This window comes from Oreochromis aureus, linkage group 22 (genome assembly GCF_013358895.1).
Source record: "Oreochromis aureus strain Israel breed Guangdong linkage group 22, ZZ_aureus, whole genome shotgun sequence".
NCBI lineage: Eukaryota > Metazoa > Chordata > Actinopteri > Cichliformes > Cichlidae > Oreochromis > Oreochromis aureus.
The window spans coordinates 5620402-5639083 of record NC_052962.1 but is presented as its reverse complement, the minus strand read 5'-3'; the positions used below and the strand labels follow the sequence as shown (position 1 = coordinate 5639083).

The 18682-nt window shown below is 43.4% G+C and overlaps 1 protein-coding gene across 1 annotated transcript; it reads right to left on the bottom strand.

Annotated features, from left to right (window-relative positions):
* Positions 1–511: 511 nt before the first annotated feature.
* On the bottom strand, positions 512–18257 carry ints3 (integrator complex subunit 3). The gene is made up of 28 exons (XM_031740510.2): positions 17923–18257; positions 17041–17124; positions 14605–14688; positions 14415–14528; positions 12573–12657; positions 12418–12484; positions 12151–12292; positions 11837–12064; positions 7747–7938; positions 7574–7661; positions 7389–7468; positions 7208–7299; positions 7017–7123; positions 6793–6912; positions 5637–5766; positions 5494–5548; positions 5274–5377; positions 4999–5163; positions 4763–4916; positions 4287–4355; positions 4131–4206; positions 3930–4043; positions 3807–3855; positions 3538–3705; positions 1469–1569; positions 1314–1386; positions 1082–1238; positions 512–1006 (listed from the first exon to the last, which is right to left on the bottom strand). Exons 1-28 carry the CDS (start codon positions 18004–18006, stop codon positions 929–931), a joined length of 3060 nt encoding a protein of 1019 aa, XP_031596370.1. The 5' UTR covers positions 18007–18257; the 3' UTR covers positions 512–928.
* Between the last annotated feature and the right edge of the window lie 425 nt (positions 18258–18682).

Sequence of the window (18682 nt, the reverse complement as noted above, 5' to 3'; positions counted from 1 at the left end):
ATGTTCTTTCAAGCTGTATGTGTTTTAATGGTTACTGGTGAACAGTTGCAGAATTCAAGTACTTTGAAATCTGATGATTCTTCATGATACACCCTGTATTTTATTCTTTATTTCAGAGGTCACATAACTTAAAAACCGTCTTAAAGTTTAAAGTAAAAACTTTGAACACTGGAGAGTTCGTGAAATGTAATGATCAGCTGACCAAACCAGGCTTCATATTTAACCTACTCAGGGCAGTTTGTGATATGATGTTTAATTCTTAAACTGTCCTGCTATTGGCCGAGTCCGGCTAGAACAGAAACGCAATGACATCACTACTCCTCACTGGCTGCTCGGTGCTCTCACCGTTTTATTATTCAGCTTTAAGTCAGTTCACTTCTGAGCTGCTTCATCTGTTCTGTTTTTTACCCTCCTGCATCTGATGAATGCCACCAAAAGGTGTTAAAAGGACCTTTGCTGCACACCCCATTCCCCTCCACCCCCATCGAACTCCCAATAACAGACAGCTGAGTCTGAAACCAACCATCAGTTTTTATACAAAGAATTCAACGACATGACGGAGCTTTTACTGCAGGGAGTCAAACAGGAAGGAGGCGCTAAAAACAGCAAGAAGTGAGGATCCTCCAAAAAAAGTACAACCTATCCCCCCAAAAAAGGAAAAAGAAATCATCATCATCATGTCTGCTGTTAAAATCAGTCTGAGTTACTCCTTCCCCCAGTGCATTGTAGGAGATCAGCCTCACACAGTGACCTTTGACTGCTGGTCTCCATGGAAACAGCACATTAAAAGTCAGTTCATCACATGGAGTTAAAGTTGGCAGCATCTCAGAGCTCCACCTTCCAGCAGCAGTCAATGCATGTCATCAGGGAGACATGGCCTCTCCCAGTATGTGGAGCAGCTGGCATGTGATTTTGTTTGAAGGTTCCTTCAGTCACTATCAGAACCAACAGCTGATGAGCCTTTCCGTTTCCTCTTTGGAGCTTTGGGCTTTGAGTCCTCCTCCTCCTGCAACAACATAACAGGATCAGAAACAGACCTGAACCAAAACAAGACTTAAACCTGTATAGAGGGGGTACATACAGAGCCGCTGCTGGATGCACTTTCTTCCTCGTTGTTGGTGGGTGGAGCGACTCCCTTCCTGGAACGAGGTGATGAGGCTGGAGCTTTACGGCGTGACTTTGGCGGCTTCGACTGAGAGTCCTCGTATTCCTCCGCCAGGGCGAACAGATCACTGAACCTGACAGGGAAGGTGTGACGTAATCAGCAGTGTTGTGATGTAATCATTTGTGTGTGTCTGTGGGAGTGAATGTACCTCATCTTGTGGGCCTCATCACAGCTTGCCTGGACGTGCTGCAGAGCCTGAAGTATCGGAGTCTGAGTGAAGACTGACAGAGACATACACACATTAGCACATTCAGGTCATCAGTAATTGATTGACAATCGAGAACTGTGTGTGAATGTACTGACAGTTGTTCTTGGTGTTGCTCAGACTCAGTCTGAGGTTGTCCATGTGCTCCAAGATCTGTTCCAGGGTCAGCTGAGCCAGTTTACTGCTCGAACTGCGAAGACTGAAGACAGAATAAAGTTAACAGAACTGACACTACAGACATAGAAATGAGCCTGAGAAGTACAGATGCACAGAGGAGGGGCGTGTCCCAATTCAGGAGCTACATCTTTTAAAGGCTGCATCCGAAGGCCAATTATGTCACAGCAAGACGTACAAGGCTGTCCCAATTTAAAGGTTTCAACAAATGTTTCCGCCCGCCTTTTACCTGAATTTGAAGGACAAGTTGGGTGTATCCTTTGAGGTCTACCCTATCCTAAGATTCATAGTGCAGCAAGGGCAGTAGATATTTTCCTTTTCCTTTCCTTCCTTAAACAAAAAATGGTGGATGGCTAAAGAATAAAATTTCAAAAGAAAGCACTGGGTTTTATCTCACTTATTATTTAGCGATGCAAATATTCTAAAAATGAAGAACATAAGACATTAAATTTCAGTCTACAGAAACATGCAATTAATCACAGCTTGTGAATGTTCTTTTTACCTATTTCAGAATCAGTATACTTTATTAATCCCTAAGGAAATTATGTAAGTAAGAAATTATGTATGTAATTATGTAACTATTTAAGTAATCTTTCAGATAAATATAGTGGTGCCACTATATTAAAGGAACGATATTGGTCTCTTTTACATGCAATACAAATGGAAATAAATACAACTTGAATTTTTACTGAATTTGACTGTTTGAAACTGAGTTCAGATGTCTATTCTTAATGAATGTATTTTATATATTAATACAATACATTTTAAATTACATTATATTACCAAAGTGTAATGACTCTAGTCTCATTTACCACATCAGCTAACTGTTGTTTACTAGTTAATATTAAAGTTTCTGTTGGACTACGCAGCCTAAGAATGTTTTGTTTTTGTTTTTTGTTTTTTTACAGTTGTGTGGTCTCTCAGGCTCAGATACATCATATACCAATTAGGGGTGGCGGGTATAAACGGTATACGGTAGAAACAATATGAATTTGGCCAAAGGTAGAAATTTTGACTATACCGTCCTACCGCGATAGCGCATATTGATGATGTCATCAAGCTGCATCTGTTTTGGTCAAAAGCATGGCAGCAGCTGCCACCTTGGAGCTTACAGGGAGGAGGTACTCATAAAGAAGATCGGTACGACGTCGGTCATATGGACCTGGTTTGGGTTTAAGCCAGGGGTGGGCAATCTCAGTCCACGAGGGCCGGTGTCCCTGCAGGTTTTAGATCTCACCTTGGGTCAACACACCTGAATCACATGATTAGTTCGTTACCAGGCCTCTAGAGAACTTCAGGACATGTTGAGGAGCTAATTTAGCCATTTAAATCAGCTGTGTTGGTTCGAGGACACATCTAAAACCTGCAGGGACACCGGCCCTCGTGGACTGAGATTGCCCACCCCTGGTTTAAGCAGTTGGATGGTTGAGCACAAAATTATCACCTGCAAATTATGCCGGGCGACAGTAATAACGAAAAAAGAGAGTACAAGTAATTTGTTTTATCACCTCAAAACAAAGCACGTTTTGGAATATGAGGAAAGTCAAAAACTGTGCCTTCCAAAAATGCCCAATCAGTCAAGTGGAAAGAAAAAAAGGTGGCCCTACACTCCAGCAGACTGATATTTTCCAAGCCTTTTCCAAAGGCACTCCGTATGGTCCTGCGAGTATCAAGCCCCTGAAATGGGACACAGCTGAGGAGAGCCCCATGAAGTACAGATGCACAGAGGGTAGAGCCCCAGGCAGATCTGAAAGTCCACACCTGTTTTTTTTGTTTGTTTGTTTTTTAACCTTTTGTCATCACCTTTTCCTTTTTATCATCATTTTTGTCTTTACTTCATCAACTCCATCCTTATCCTAACCTCTTCTCTTTCATCTAAATGTGTCCTCATCTGTTTTTCTTTTGTTACCCATCTTTTTTTAAGTTTTTCCCTCAACTCAGTCTCTTTCTACGTTTGTAACTTATCTTTTTGTGGTCAAAACTCTGTGCTTACCTCTGTCTCTTGCGGGGTTGGTTGTTGTTCTTGATCAGCTGGGCCTTTATGTTTTCTGCCAGGGTGTCGTCGTATTTGGTAGCCCAGTGTCTCAGGATGCTAGTGGTGAACTGGTCCTCTGGGTGACAGGGACGACTCAGGACCATCTTCACCATCTCTTCGCTGGGCCTGTCACAAAAACATGAAGAGATGTTAACAGGGACACAGAAACGCAGCTCAAATGCAGAACAGAAATACATGTGAAATGGGGTGTCTGCTATGTATCATACTTTTCTCTGCGAAGCTGCAGGAGCAGGCAGGACAAGGCCTCAGGGTGCTCTGAACCATAAAAAGAAAGGAGGGTTACAATCTTTCCTTTGCTTTGTGTTCCTGTCTATTGAGGATTTATTCACCTTTGTATTTGAGGTGCTGCAAGATGGGAATGATGGTTTCCAGGGGAATGCTGTGGGCCAGAAACAGCTGCCAGGTGCTATATTGCTCGAAGGTCTCCCACTCGAGTGACTGAACTGTGGAAATCGAGGATAAACAAGCAAATGAAGATGGACCATGGCCCAAAAATCTGAAGAGTTAAACTTTTAATCCGAGTCTCTCACTGAGGATGTTGAGCACGGAATCTTTCCGGAACATCACCAGGTTCCCCATCATCACGTGACACATCAGCTCCTGTAACTGCACACACACACAAACACGCACAGGTGATATATGGTTTCCCAGCCAGAGCAGCGGGGACACACGATCAGGTTTATTACCTGTGTGGAGTCAATAACGGCGACAATCATGTTGAGAAGCTCGCCACTCCGCAGCGTCTCATCTGGAAACTGAACAAGAGCAGGGACCTTCATCAGAGTACTACATTTTCACATCACATAAAAATGTCATATTGTGATATCATTTCTATAGCGATGCCATACTTTTATCTTCCCTTGTTCCAAGACAAGCCCAGGCATGTCTGAGAACGAGTGACCCAAGACATGACGTCCCAGTTTGATGATGTTTAAGAGTTCAGTTAGTTTAATTATTGTTAAGCTGTTATGTTGTACTTTTACTGGCTAGGCTACTTTTGTACTTCTGTTTGCCTTATGCTGAGTCACTACTATCGTACTCCTTTGTTTCAGTAGGTACAAGAAGGGAAAAAAGACATTCCTGGAAGGATGCTCTTAAATCAGCACTTCTACTGTGTGAAGATTTTCTTTTTGTGGTGCAGGTAAGACTCAGGTGAGCCTACCTCAGAGTAAATCGAGGGTGTGAGGTAGCAGAGTAGCCGGACGTCGTCCTCCTGACAAGCTTTCATGTCCATCATCAGACAAGTGTGGAGGTCACCGAGTGCCGTCGCTTGTGCAAATGACTCATACAACATCATTTTCCCATTTGCTGCTTTACTGTTGACAGACAGACATGGAGTTTAACCACGTTTCTCCTATCAACATCTGTGACTGCAGCTTTTTTGTCACGTCTGCTCACCTAGCCTTCAGGTAGTACAGCAGGTGATATCCGATCTTTGGCTGCTTCTGGTAAAGTTCAGCAAGCATGTCGAGCAGAACTGAGAAACCGCTGTTGTCCTCTTGCATGGTGACGAGGTTCCTGAAGATCAGACAAACTGGTTTACACACCGACTCCTCCAGGGACCTACAGAGAGATATAAACGGGTCACCAGAGAGAGCCAGACATGAGTCAATAAAGAGAGAGAGAGAGGGGGACAGTCAGTCTGATTAATTCACTCGTCTGGTGCTACTTACTCCTCCGTGATCTCCTCTGGCAGGACTTCTCCTCTAAAATGATCTTTGAACAGTTCAGCCAAACAGGAAGCCAGAGCTGACATCTGCTCTGTGTCAAAGTCCTCCTGTAGGAAAGAACATAGCATTGTACCAACATGGCTTAACACTGAAGCCCTGCAGCTGGCCACACTCATTTCTGATAAGCCACGAATGACTCATATAACTCAACAAGATACCTCACCTCCAGGATTAGATCCACAATCTCCTGCATCACCTCACACTGAGTTTCTGTGTCACTGCAGAGGAAGTGTTGCTGTCAGTTAACAGGAAATGGCCTTGATGTAATACCTAACCTGAGGATCTGAAAAAAGACTGGACTTTCACCTTGTCTTCTGAATCTGCTGCACCTTCTCCTTCATGGTGTCATCTAATTGGTCAAGCCAGGGTGTGATATCAGCAGGCTCCTCCATCACAGCCTCTTTGATTGGATGAAATCTGAACTCCCTCTTTTTTCCTTAACAGTGATGCGAGGACAGGTGGTCAAATACTCTACTTCCTGTTTTGTGGTGAATTGTTAGAAATTTATAGTAAAACTTCCAAATTATGAATTGGAAACTGAACCGAGGAATTTAACAGCTCAGATTTCATCCCCAAACTGGAATACCAAACTAGTTAAATACAGGTAAAAAAACAGGTTATTCTGGTTTAAAGTAGTTTCTAAACCATTTTAAACTGTTTTATTCCAGGATAGAATTTATTTCAATTAAACTTGTTTCATTGGTCCAACTTGTATTATTTTGTGTTTGCTCCACTTTAAAATGATTTAATTCAGTTTTGTTTAGTCATTTTGACTTATTTGCATAAAAATATTTAACTGTAACTGGTAATGTAACTGTAAACTTAAACCCCATCATCTCTCTTTCATGACTTAGTGTAGCTAGGTGGGGCTGTAAAATTCTAGGGCACATTTTGAAACACTCCCATCCAGTCATGTATGTGCAGTTAACACGTGTTTGCTGCAGACTGAACAACTTCTTGTTGGCAGTTTTCAATGTCTGTATTTTGGCCAAAGTTGTAACTGCCAGATTCTGATCCACAATTATTTTCCTGATTCTCGTTATGATTTTTTTTGTTTTTTGAATTATTTAAATCATAGAAGGTATGCAATACTCTACAACAGATTAATGGGACAGGAGTGGAGAGGCTTCAGAACTTGCCTTAGAATCCTCTGGTTTAAAATATTTCTTCAACATTAAAGTAATCCAGTGAAGGTTCTGCTGCACAACACACACAGTTTAAAACAGCATTTCTGTCGTTGCCACAGTGTAACTCAGTTTAATGCAATAACCTGACGTGCCCATCAAAGTGACCAACCCCATTAGGACCCCGTCCTCATTTGAGCTCCGCCTACAAACTTTCAAAAGTAAATTTACTTGCATGAGCAGGATTTCTCTCTGAACGCAGAGAGCTACCAGCGAGAGCGTGAAACTGTAGCAGCGCGTGCAATCAAGTCATCTAAAGTTGTTTCTCCCGGTGTTACCTTTGTTGTTGACTTCCTCCTCATCGTCACTGAAAGTTGCTTCTGTGTTGTCGTAGCAACTCTCCTCCTTGTCCAACACATGGTTGTCCATCTCCATGGAAACCGACTCCTCCATCTTCACTGCATAATTGAAAAAAACAAAAGAGAAAGAGAGGGTAAAGGTTAATGTCCGTTTCTACTATTGTGTGTGTGTGTGTGTGTGTGTGTGTGTGTATGTGTGCTACCTTCAGTAGGAGGTGATGGCGGGCTGCAGAACTCGGGGAATCTTTCTCTGAGCATTGACCGGAGCTCTCGGTCCAGCTTTGGGTTATCAAACAGTGGAGCGAGGTGACTGACAGAGAGATCAATAACCAACAATCAAAAATGATCCCTGTGATAGAGTGGTCAATGATCAATAAATATTGATGCCTCTTACGCCAGGACCCTCTTTTCCATGATGAAGTTTAGCGAGTTGAAGACACCCTGACGGACCTGAGACTCCAAAGGAGGGAAGAAATGAGGGATGATCTGAAGAGGGGAGGAAGGAGACCAGCAATAAGAGGAGAGACATTAAAACCTGGTAAAGTTTTTTGTGTGTGTGTGTCTGTGTATGTTACCCTGCACATGAAGTCCAACAGTGTAGCAGTGATGGCAGGATGAGGTTTCATGGAGTGATGCATCACCAGAATGGCTGGCTCTGAAACACATCATCAAAGGTGAGTGCTGTTTTACCTGTCTGCCTAATGACATGATGATATCATCTCTGACCAATACCTCTCTGGTGTAGCCGAAATTGTGTTACCTATGTTCATGATGCTGTCCTTCTCAGGGTTGAAGAACAGCCAATCATAAAAGAGAGCCAGCTTAGCGTTGGAGGCCGCCACGTTTGACTGGAGTCACACAAATCAATTGATTATTAGTTATTGACCGTTAATAATTCCTGCAGATTGACAGCTTGAAACCAGATCCCCTTACCGTGCAAGTGGTAAGCAGCCAGCCAATAATAGCCCAGCGTGGCAGGATATCAGAGCTCAGGACTTCATTGGATGGATGTACTACCCCGCAGATGTAACGAATCAGATCACAGCGTAGTGATTGGCTCTCTGCTGTGGACAGGTACTGTCTCTGAAACCAGTCCTGATACCGTTTCTGCTGCCCAAAACGCACCTGAGCAGAGGTGGAGAAAGAGTCAAAATCAACTGAGTCCCAGGTGGAGAAACACCCGAATCACAGAATTTAATAACGTGGTTGGGGTGAGAGGGCAGATGGCACCTTTGTCTGACCCGTTTACCTGCTGTATTTATTTTGTTGGAGGCTTTTGAGGGGGAAAAAGGCTGGAGTCCAGGTGATATTGGTGATGATGATTTGTTGCAATTGCCAGTGCTATTTGATCAGCATGGTGTTCCCTGATTCATCAGGATATGACACGTTTTCCTCCCTGGATGCTTTTGCAGGACCTGCTGTCTTTGTCAGGTGCTGAAAGGCACCCTGCTGGAGGTGAAACTCATATAAGCAGTGGATACACTCTTTGTGTCCTGCACACTATCCCCTGGCTCCTTGTAGGACAGCTCTGATAAATGCATGGCTCATTTCATCTTGAATGAACTAAATCAGACCAGAGACTTGGTTTTCTTTTCTCTGACAGAAACAGATACTACAGAGCATGTGTTCAGGTCCCACTCACAGCAAGGGGCTAGTACTGTTGGATCTTTCAGCTGCCTTTGACACAGTAGATTATGGTATCCTGAGTGACAGCCTGCAATTGTGGGTGGACATCTCTGAGTCAGCTCTGGGCTTGTTCTCTTTCTGTCTCTCTCACAGGAGCTTTTGAGTTTATTTTCCTAATTTTCCCACTTTACCTTGTGATGTGTCCCAAGGTTTGATCCTAGGACCCATGTTGTTTGCCCTGTACATGCTTCCACAGGGACATATCTTAATGATTTTGAAGGCATCTCAAAGCAATGTTACACAGATGACATCCAGCTGTACATGCAGTTCAGAACCCAAAATGTAGCCAAGGTCTGTCTCCTTAAGAGCTGTCCTCTGTCGGTGAACTACTACATCATTACATAACTACTAGTACATACATATCAGTACATAACTGTAATTCATTATTATCAGGATGTCCTAAAAACTCCCTGAAAAGCCTTCAGTTCATCCAAAATGTTGCAGCAAGAGTACTGACAGGTACTAGAAAGAAAGAGCATATTTCTCCCGTATTGAACTGAATTGAATTCAAAATCCTGCTCCTCACATACAAGGTCTTAAATAATCAGGCCCCATCTTATCTTAATGACCTTGTAGTACCATATTACCCTATTAGAGCACTTCGCTCTTGCACTGCAGGCCTACTTGTTGTTCCTAGACTATTTAAAAGTAGAATAGGACGCAGAGCCTTCAGTTTTCAGGCCCCTCTTCTAGGGCTGGGCCATATTATACCGTTCACGGTAATACCGGTACAATGTTAGGCAACGATAAGAAAATGAAATATCGCGATACAATATGGGTAAAACGCGCATGCGCAGTGCCTTTGTTTTCATACGCACATGGCCGAAAAAGCACGGCAGCAACAGAGAATGAGAAGGGGGAAAGTGGATTGTTGAGTGAAACGGATGAGCCAGAATTGGTTTGTAAAAATGGTGCAACTTCAGTGATGTGGAACTGGTTTGGTGTTTGTCCGTCAGCTACACAACAAAGCACATTTTTTTTGTGGAACATGCAAGCGGGCTGTCGTTATTGCCGTATTTGTCGGACTAAGGTGCTCGTAAATCTGGGAGTAACCTGGGTCCCAAACTCTGTCCCCTTCAGGTCCCAAAATCAAACGAACACTGCAGCATCACTAAGAGTTAAAAACTGTCTAAATTCTTTCATCTTTAATAAAACGATCAGCATTGCTCCTTTACCAGGTGTAACTATGAGGTCTAACATGCAGGCATCCATGAAAACAGAATTTATTACATTTAACGGAGTTAGAAGTTAGCAGGAAGTTAGCGGAAGTTAGCTCGCTAGTTTCGCTAGTTACCTAAGCATGATATAGCATGTTCTGACTGAGAGATTTCTGAACAAATTCAAACGTACAGCTCTGCTATCACTTCCAACATAAATGAAGACAGAAAACTAAACAGCAGTGACGTTTGTAGGGTTAGTGAAGTTGGGCTACCTGGTATATAATGATGTGCTACGCGATCGCTACCGACACAGCTATGTTAGCATAACATAAACAGTGAAGCTGCGGGATGAACGCAAACTTTTTTCCACTCGATAAAAGTTAACGTGAAGGTTCCTGATGGTTAGAGACAAATGCAATCGCATGGCAGGATGCTGTAAACCACAGGTGTCGAACTCCAGGCCTCGAGGGCCGGTGTCCTACAGGTTTTAGATGTGTCCTCGATCCAAAACAGCAATTTCAATGGCTAAATGTCCTCCTCAACATGTATTGAAGTTGTCCAGAGGCCTGGTAATGAACTAATAATTTGATTCAGGTGTGTTGGCCCAGGGTGAGATCTAAAACCTGCAGGACACCGGCCCTTGAGACCTGGAGTTTGACACCCCTGCTGTAAACGGACCAAACTTCAGTCAGGAGAACAACTGAGATAATCCATCCACAATACGAGGTTAGTCATTAATATATTGCAACAACATGGGAATAGAGCAGCTGTGATAGAATAACAGCATTAATGAATCAATGGTACAGAAGTGGAGGAAGCAAGAAGAATGAGTTGAATAAAGTTTGATTTATCTGACTGCTTTGTTTCGCTTAATGTGCCTTATAATCCCGTGCACGTTATGGTCCAAAAAATAGGTATTTGACTTTTTTGTTTGGCACTCTGCAGTTTAATGTTGCAAAGCACCTCTTTTTAACTTCAGTGGATATTATACATGGTTATGCTCAGGATATGTCAGCCCATTTCTACTGGAAATGCATTTGCACTGTTACATTTTTATATAACTTTAATGCACATAAAAAACAGCTGCTTGTTTAAGTGAAAATAAATGGATGGGGGTTTTTTGTGCTAGTAAAGTTGTGGGGTTGTATTTTGTCTCGCAGAAATTATATCGTCAGTTATATGGTTATCGCAAATTTTCAGATCTATATCGTGATATATATTTTTGGCCATATCGCCCTGCTCTACCCTCTTCTATGAAACCGGCTTCCAGTTTGGATTCGGGAGACAGACACTATCATTACTTTTAAGATTAGGCTTAAAACTTTCCTTTTTGCTAAAGCATATAGTTAGGGCTGGATCAGGTGACCCTGAATCCTCCCTTAGTTATGCTGCAATAGGTGTAGACTGCTAGGGGACTCCCATGATGCACTGAGTTTTTCCTTTTCAGTCACCTTTTTCACTCAACATGTGTTAATAGACCTCTCTGCATTGAATCGTACTTGTTATTAATCTCTGTCTCTCTTCCACAGCATATCTTCTATCCTGTCTTCCTTCTTTCACCCCAACTGGTCGCAGCAGATGGCCGCCCCTCCCTGAGCCTGGTTCTGCCGTGGGTTTCTTGCTGTTAAAAGGGAGTTTTTCCTTCCCACTGTCGCCAAAGTGCTTGCTCATAGGGGGTCATATGATTGTTGGGTTTTTCTCTGTATGTATTATTGTAGGGTCTACCTTACAATATAAAGCGCCTTGAGGCGACTGTTGTTGTGATTTGGCGCTATACAAATAAAATTGAATTGAATTACTACACCTCTGAGTGCTTGTCCAGTTTAAAGCCAAAAGGAGACTGTGATTTTCAGATTTTGAATTCTAAGTTGTGGTACTTGTCCCACTGGGAAAAAAAAGATCTGGTGGTGATAGTTTCAGTCATTATGTATATTTATAAGGTTGGGAAAACCTGCAGTAACCTGAGACTAAAGAAGTCACTTGGATAAGTGAGGAAACGTTTCTCCCACTGAAAACGCTATTCCCAGATGAACGGAATCAACTTCTGGAAATTAGTTATGTGGAGAACCACTCTAATTAATAATTAGAATAATTAAATAATTAAATTAAATAATTAAATACAGAGCGGTACCCTCTTCTTAAAGATCATTACATTTATGAGCTAAAAGAGGCTTTACCCTGGAGGTCATGAACAGTAGTTTGGTCTCCATGTCTGGTGTGAGTCGACAGGCCAGAAACTTCCTGGAGGTCCGAGCCGTCAGTAGTTGGAGGACACCTGTGAACTGAGGGCTCAGGACTTGAGGATTGTGCAGCAGGTCTCTCCACAGCAGCTCCATCTCTGGGATCCGAGCAACATTTTGCAGCAGACGAACCAGATCTCTGCCGATGATTAGACAATCCATGAACTACAGACAGAGAGAGTTCATCAGTGTAAAGACAAGAAGTTAAATACATAACAGACCACACCATACTTCCTTCCTCTCCTTATTACCTTCTCCCTCAGCATGCTGATGCAGAAGTCCACTTCTTTCTGGCGCAGAGGCAGCAAGTTTGGAGCTCCGTGGTCCACAATCAGCCGGAGGTAAGTGTAGACTGACATCGCTATGAGCATCCCGCTCTTCAATACCCACTCTCTGCAGAGACACACATATTCAGCTGCTGCACTATAAAGGCCCACTCTGGGCTCTAACAGAGACAGAAAAAAAGCAGCTGATACTACAGTCTGAACAAAAAAAAAAAAAAAAAATGTGAATCATACTTCTGCTCGAGCAGGATGTCCAGGACACTTTCAGCCAGCCAGAGGTTTTTGGTGGAGATGTCTCCACCTGTGCAGAGAGAACAGTGACATTACAGTCAGAGCGAGTGGTTACGGGATTCGTGGTTTAAGCTCAGGTAAAAATCTGAGTGTCTCACCTGCAATCTGTTTCAGCAATGTCATGATGACGCCATCAGCTCCCATCACGCCACTCTTCACCAGTTCTCTGACCAGCCACACTAGCTGCACACACACCAGCACGTCATTAGTAGTCAGGTTCAGGTGAGATCCCACATGTAAGAGCAGGACCTGAGGAGGGACGCTGCTGTCCTATCCTCTCAGGACCTAACCTGGTCTGCCTCTGTTCCTTCACAAAAGTAGACACAGGTCCCTGCTACCCAAAACACTTGTATATAACTGTGTGCATTCATCTTTGTGTGTGTGTGTGTGTGTATGTTCCTGTCTAGCTATCTTTGTGAGGACCGAAATCTGCATTCTACTATACTTGTGAGAACCAACAGTCACTTGTGAGGACACACAAACTGGTGCTCACAAATTTGAAGGCATTTAAAGGCTTTTTTGAGGCTCAAAATGTAGTTTTAGTGTCAGGGTTACAATTAGGTTATGGTTTTGGTTAGATTTAGGGTAAGGGTTAGGGTTAGGCATTCATTTTTAATGGTTAGGGTAAGGGGCTAGGGCAGGGGTCTGCAACCTTTTACACCCAAAGAGCCACTTGGACCCGGTTTCCACGCAAAAGAAAACACAGGGAGCCGCAAATACTTTTTGACATCTAAAATGAAGATAACACTGTATATATTGTTTTTTACCTTTGTGTGACCAACTAAGGTGTGCTGCTTATGAAATCCACGAAGTGCTACAGAGAAAATTACATTTTATTTATGTAATCAACACATTTTGAACTCTTAAAGAAATATAACAAAAGCAAAGACACCCAGCTGAACTAAAATGATCCATGTAGCAAACAAAAACTGTTGTGAGCCGCCTCCCTTATATCTCCTTTGGGCTTTTGGAGCCTTGACCTGACTTTTAAAAATAATTGGTAAAAAGCACTATGCTGCTAAAAGATGAAAATAGATATTTGCAAAATTTTGCCTAAATATGTATTTTACCTGGTTAATGCGTCGGCGGGCGTGGTCTGCAGCACCGCTGCAGGGGAGGCGGACGCACCTGAGCGGCACCCGCAATCACGCCTCGCCGCCTTAAAGTCTGTGCTCTCTCTGCTGTTGTTGTTGGTGGTGTGTGTCGGGCTGTGAGCTGCGAAGCTACAGCCGGCTGTATGCTTACAGCAACCGTGTGTGAAAAGTGGTCAATAAAGAGATGCTGAAAAGCGCGTTCATGCAAACATCGTCGGGTCCGCCGTGATATGTTTACAATGAGACTTCTGCTCCTGAACCTCTGCTCACAGCGTCTGCTAATCGGTGCTGTGCGAAGTCAGTTTACGCAGGACTGTAAGCTGTCATCTGTCGTCTGTGAGGCGTGAGCAGTGTTTGTCTTTAACATAGTTCACGGTGGAGCTGCTGACATAATGTGGATCCGAAGATCCATAATTGGCCTACCTGGGGTTGAAAGTCTCGATAAACGCACAGTGTTTCGGCGGGAATACCGGCTTCCGCGAGTGTGACACTTATATTGAGCGAGGAAAAAATAATAGAATATAATTTTATATTTATATTTCAATATCACAGTAATCTTCCAATTTAGAACTACAAGTTTAAAAGAACTAACATAAATAAAATACACTTCAGCGAAATACTTCTAATTTATTTTCCCAAACCACGCAGAGCCACACTATAAGGACTAAAGAGCCGCATGCGGCTCCGGAGCCGCGGGTTGCCGACCCCTGGGCTAGGCAAAGTATTATATCAATGAAGGTCCTCACTAAGATAGCTGAACGGGCTTGTGTGTGTGTGTGTGTGTGTGTGTGTGTGTGTGTGTGTGTGTGTGTGTGTGTGTGTGTGTGTCCACCTGTATTAGTTTACCTGTGTTCGGGGGACATCCTGCAGTTTCAGGAACTTCTCCATCAAGATCTGGTTGATTTTAACCAGCACAACGTTCATCCCATCTCTATTGACCAGCGTCAGGTCCCTGTAACACTATCACCACACATAGAGATGTTATAGTAATGTCAGAGTCACATCAGACATTACCTACAATGCTGCAGAAACTCACCCTCTGGGCCTGAGCCGGCTCTGTGAGGACCAGTGTGAACAGACCTAAACACACCTCCTCATGCTGTTGCTGACCTTTACATGCCTACAGAACAGGTAAACAGGAAGTTAAGACACAAATTACATAAATAAAGTCTTTTCATTTTCAGGTCTCAGAAAATCAGGAAGGTGTCTGGTTCCAGCTGTTAAACACAGAGTAGACTGAATGAAGTGATTCAGAATTGGAGCGCATTAGAGAGTCTAAAGATTAGACGTTTCCAGCTCTGACCACCTTCCTCCAGAATTATTTGGACAATGACACATTTTTGTAGTTTAGTCTCTGCAGACTACCACAGTGAATTTCAAATAATACAATCAGGATGTGATTGTAGTGCACACACTCGGCTTTAATTAAAGGAGTATAATAAAAATATTGCAATAAGGAATTCCAGACATTTTTATACACAGTGCCCTATTTTCAGTTTCATGGAGAGACCTGTTCTTCTGTTAATCCATCAAGTTAATATAGATCTGGAGTCGATTCCAAGAATTGTATTTGTATTTTATAGTCACTGTAATTTTCCATATGAGGATCAAAGAGATGTCAGTGTAAGTGAAGGAGCTCATTGTTAGGCTGAAATACCCAAATGAACCGATCAGAGAGAGCAAAATCTTTAGACGTATCCAACAATCTGGTTCATACTTAAATAGACTAAATGCATCAAGCAGCAACACCAAACCAAGACCACAGATACACTAAAGAGCATGATGACAGAATTATTTCCACGGTTCAGAAAAACCAACATCTAACTTAGTCAGGAATAGTGTTGAGAGGGCAGAAGCATCATCAAGCATCAAGTCTACAATCAAGAGACAATCAAGAAACACTTTCATGAAAGTGTAAATCAAGAAGGTGCAAACCACTGTTCAACTGATTAGACTTAACCAGATAACAACAAACAGAGCCGGCACAGTTCTGGAAAAATAAAATGTCTTTGAACAGATGAAACCAAGATGAACTTGTACCAAAACGATGGAAGAGAAAAGTTTGAAGAAGGAGAGGAACGGTTGATCTGAAGCATCCATACAATCTTTGTGGACTGTTGATAGAAGCAGAAGGATAACGTGTGTGCAGCGCTGTACTCCCTCACATTCTCACTGATGCTGCAGAACTGATCACACTTAGCTTCATAGAGGAGATGATGATGAGCCAAAGAAAACTCCAAAACAACCCAAGAATCGTGACATTCTTCAAGCCAGGTCATCATAGCAGCAGCTTTTCTGTGATCAAATACAAACTTCAAGGCAGAGAGCCAATAACCAGCAGCAGCTGAAGGAGTTGCATGTTACAGAGGCATAGAAACAGCACATTATTTCTGAACACCACTGAGTACCGTCAGTCAGACTCTTTTCCACTAGTACCTTCTCTGCTCAACTCAATTCTACTTGGGTTCACTTGTTACAACTGATTACCACCCCAATGTGCATGGGTTCATTATAGCAACACAGCCGTGTCATCAAGTGTATGCGACACAAATACAACACCACAATGGAGGACATAAAGTTGATGGTGTAACTGCTGCTCTGTCTGTAGCTTTGTGTCAGACTCAAAGACCATGGTGTTGGTTTTTATGCAGCCATTTCCCTCTTTGCCAGGTTTCAAAAATGACACTTTTGATTTTTGAGAAATCTCTCTCACGACCCACTGAGTGACACCACTGACTGGCCAGTTGTTGGCATGCAATCTGTAGACGTCATAGTCTCGGATCACAGCCCACGTCAGCGGCACATCATAACATAACTAATCCACAGATTACACATCCTGCACATAACACTAATGAGAGTCTTCAGTCGTTCTTTAGTACAAACTCTGGGTTTTCAGATACTGCAGTATTGTTAGGTTAGGTTTCGCCGACAAACACATCATGCCTAAATACAAACATAGTCATTTGATTCGGTGATCGCACTACTATGTGTGAGTATTAAATGTAACAGTACTGAGAGGTGTACTACAAATTGTGAAGATAAAGGCATTAGTGAGCTGTGAGCCTAAAGTCAGAGTTTTCTGTGTCATGAAGGACCCACTCTTTTTACCTGGTAAATCACCATGGTAACTGATGCTCAACACATCACTTGCTCGAGATCAGGTTATGTTCAGAGTGTGAGTTAAAAATGAGCCGGATGTGCCATGTTTTCACTGATTCTTTTATTTACAGTTGGCTTTAAAGCGTGATTTAGATTCTCTCCTGGGAAATACGTTTATAAATGACACCTGCTGAGTTGTACCTAACAAACTCGCCATATGCAGCCTGTCTGTAAAGTTCCTGCAGCTCAGATTGTGCCCCAGGAAGGCTGAATGCACAAAATGTTTTTATGTTTGCTCCAAATGCTACTCCTTTTCTTCACATGGGTGGAAGTCAGTAGTAGTATCAGCAGTAGTAGTACTGATGTTTCTTACGTTGGCAGTGAGCGCGTCATTGGCCTCCCTCTCTGACAGTCCATTGGTCAGTGCCTGGACGATTCCAACACAGCGCTCCAATCTCTGCACGCAAACACAACAATCAGTGTAAGCAAGACAACAAACACTAAACATACCTACAACACAAGCACAACAAGAATCAATGTAAGTATGAGAAACACAAACAGAAAATAGCAAAAACCATAAACAGAAATATAGCATCAACTAGTAGATCAGCTGACGGCGCCCCGCAGAAAAACTGAACTTTATCAAACAGCACTCACAGTTAGCTTCTGACATGTGAGACACTGCGCATGTCACTTTTCATATGTTCGTATGTTTACGTAGAGCAGGGGTCCCCAATCTCAGTCCACGAGGGCCGGTGTCCCTGCAGGTTTTAGATGTGTCCTTGATCCATCACAGCTGATTTAAATGGATAAATTACCTCCTCAACATGTCTTGAAGTTCTCCAGAGGCCTGGTAATGAGCTAATCATGTGATTCAGGTGTGTTGACCCAGGGTGAGATCTAAAACCTGCAGGGACACCGGCCCTCGTGGACTGAGATTGGGGACCCCTGACGTAGAGTTAGCATGCTAAGCTAACTGCTTTGGTTTTAATGAGTCCCGCGGTTCGGTCCGCAGCCCCCCACACCATGAACGAACACAACAGCAGAGACACAAATTCCACACCTCCGGTAGCAGTTCCGAGTCCCACAACGTACCCTTCTGCTGAGCTAACGCTATTAGCCTGCTGCTAGCCGTGCTAACTGTCTAATAAAATGGTTCCGCGGAGTTTTTATACCGAGGCTGCGCTGTCTGCCCGTAAGCCCGCTCTGTCCTGGTTTAGTCTGCCTTGAGACCAGCTAAACAGCGTCAACCTACCTCCTCCAGCTCGTCCTTGGCGTCCAGTGGGGTGGACACCAGGAGCCGGCCCTGCGGCTTCGCTTTCGCCGGTGCAGGCTCCATCTGCTCCCACTGCGCCTCGCCGGGCCCCGCGGAGTTGAGACGGACTGGGACTACCTGTGCTGGGGGGCGTGATGGGTGTCTGTGTCAGTATAACGGAGGATCTGGGGTCAGTGTCTTGCGGTGAGCCGCTTCGGACCTTTAATGTGTGTTTTCAGAACTTTTTCGGGGTCAGTTCGGACCGTGACTCCCACTCTGTCTGACACTGTAACATAACGGACGTCCGCACTGAGCCAGCAGAGGGAAGAGGCGGGACCGCACACCCCGCCTACCAATCACTTCACTTACACCACAGACTGAAGTTAGCGTGGACCAATAACAGGAGCGAGAACCTGGAGCCAATCCTCGATCGCCTGTACTGAAGGCCAACAGCATGGAAAGGGCTTCAGCGTGTTTATAAAGTGTTGTAGAGAAAATATTGAAGAACTATAAAGCAGTACTTGTCTGCTTACTGCACTTATTCTGCTGCTATACATGAAAATATTGACTCATTCCACCTTTTGAGATACTTTTGAAGTGTACAAAATAATAAAATAAACAAAACTGGTTTTATTCATCTTTCACCCCAACCGGTCGCAGCAGATGGCTGCCCCTCCCTGAGCCTGGCTCTGCCGGAGGTTTCTTCCTGTTAAAAGGGAGTTTTTCCTTCCCACTGTCGCCAAAGTGCTTGCTCATAGGG

Coding starts and splice junctions, on each gene's coding strand:
- ints3 (XM_031740510.2), bottom strand. CDS start 18,006: ATGGAGCCTGCACCGGCGAAAGCGAAGCCGCAGGGCCGGCTCCTGGTG. Junction 7,124..7,207: donor ATGGAAAAGAGGGTCCTGGC/GTAAGAGGCATC, acceptor TCTCTCTGTCAG/TCACCTCGCTCCACTGTTTG. Junction 4,044..4,130: donor TTCCGTGCTCAACATCCTCA/GTGAGAGACTCG, acceptor CGATTTCCACAG/TTCAGTCACTCGAGTGGGAG.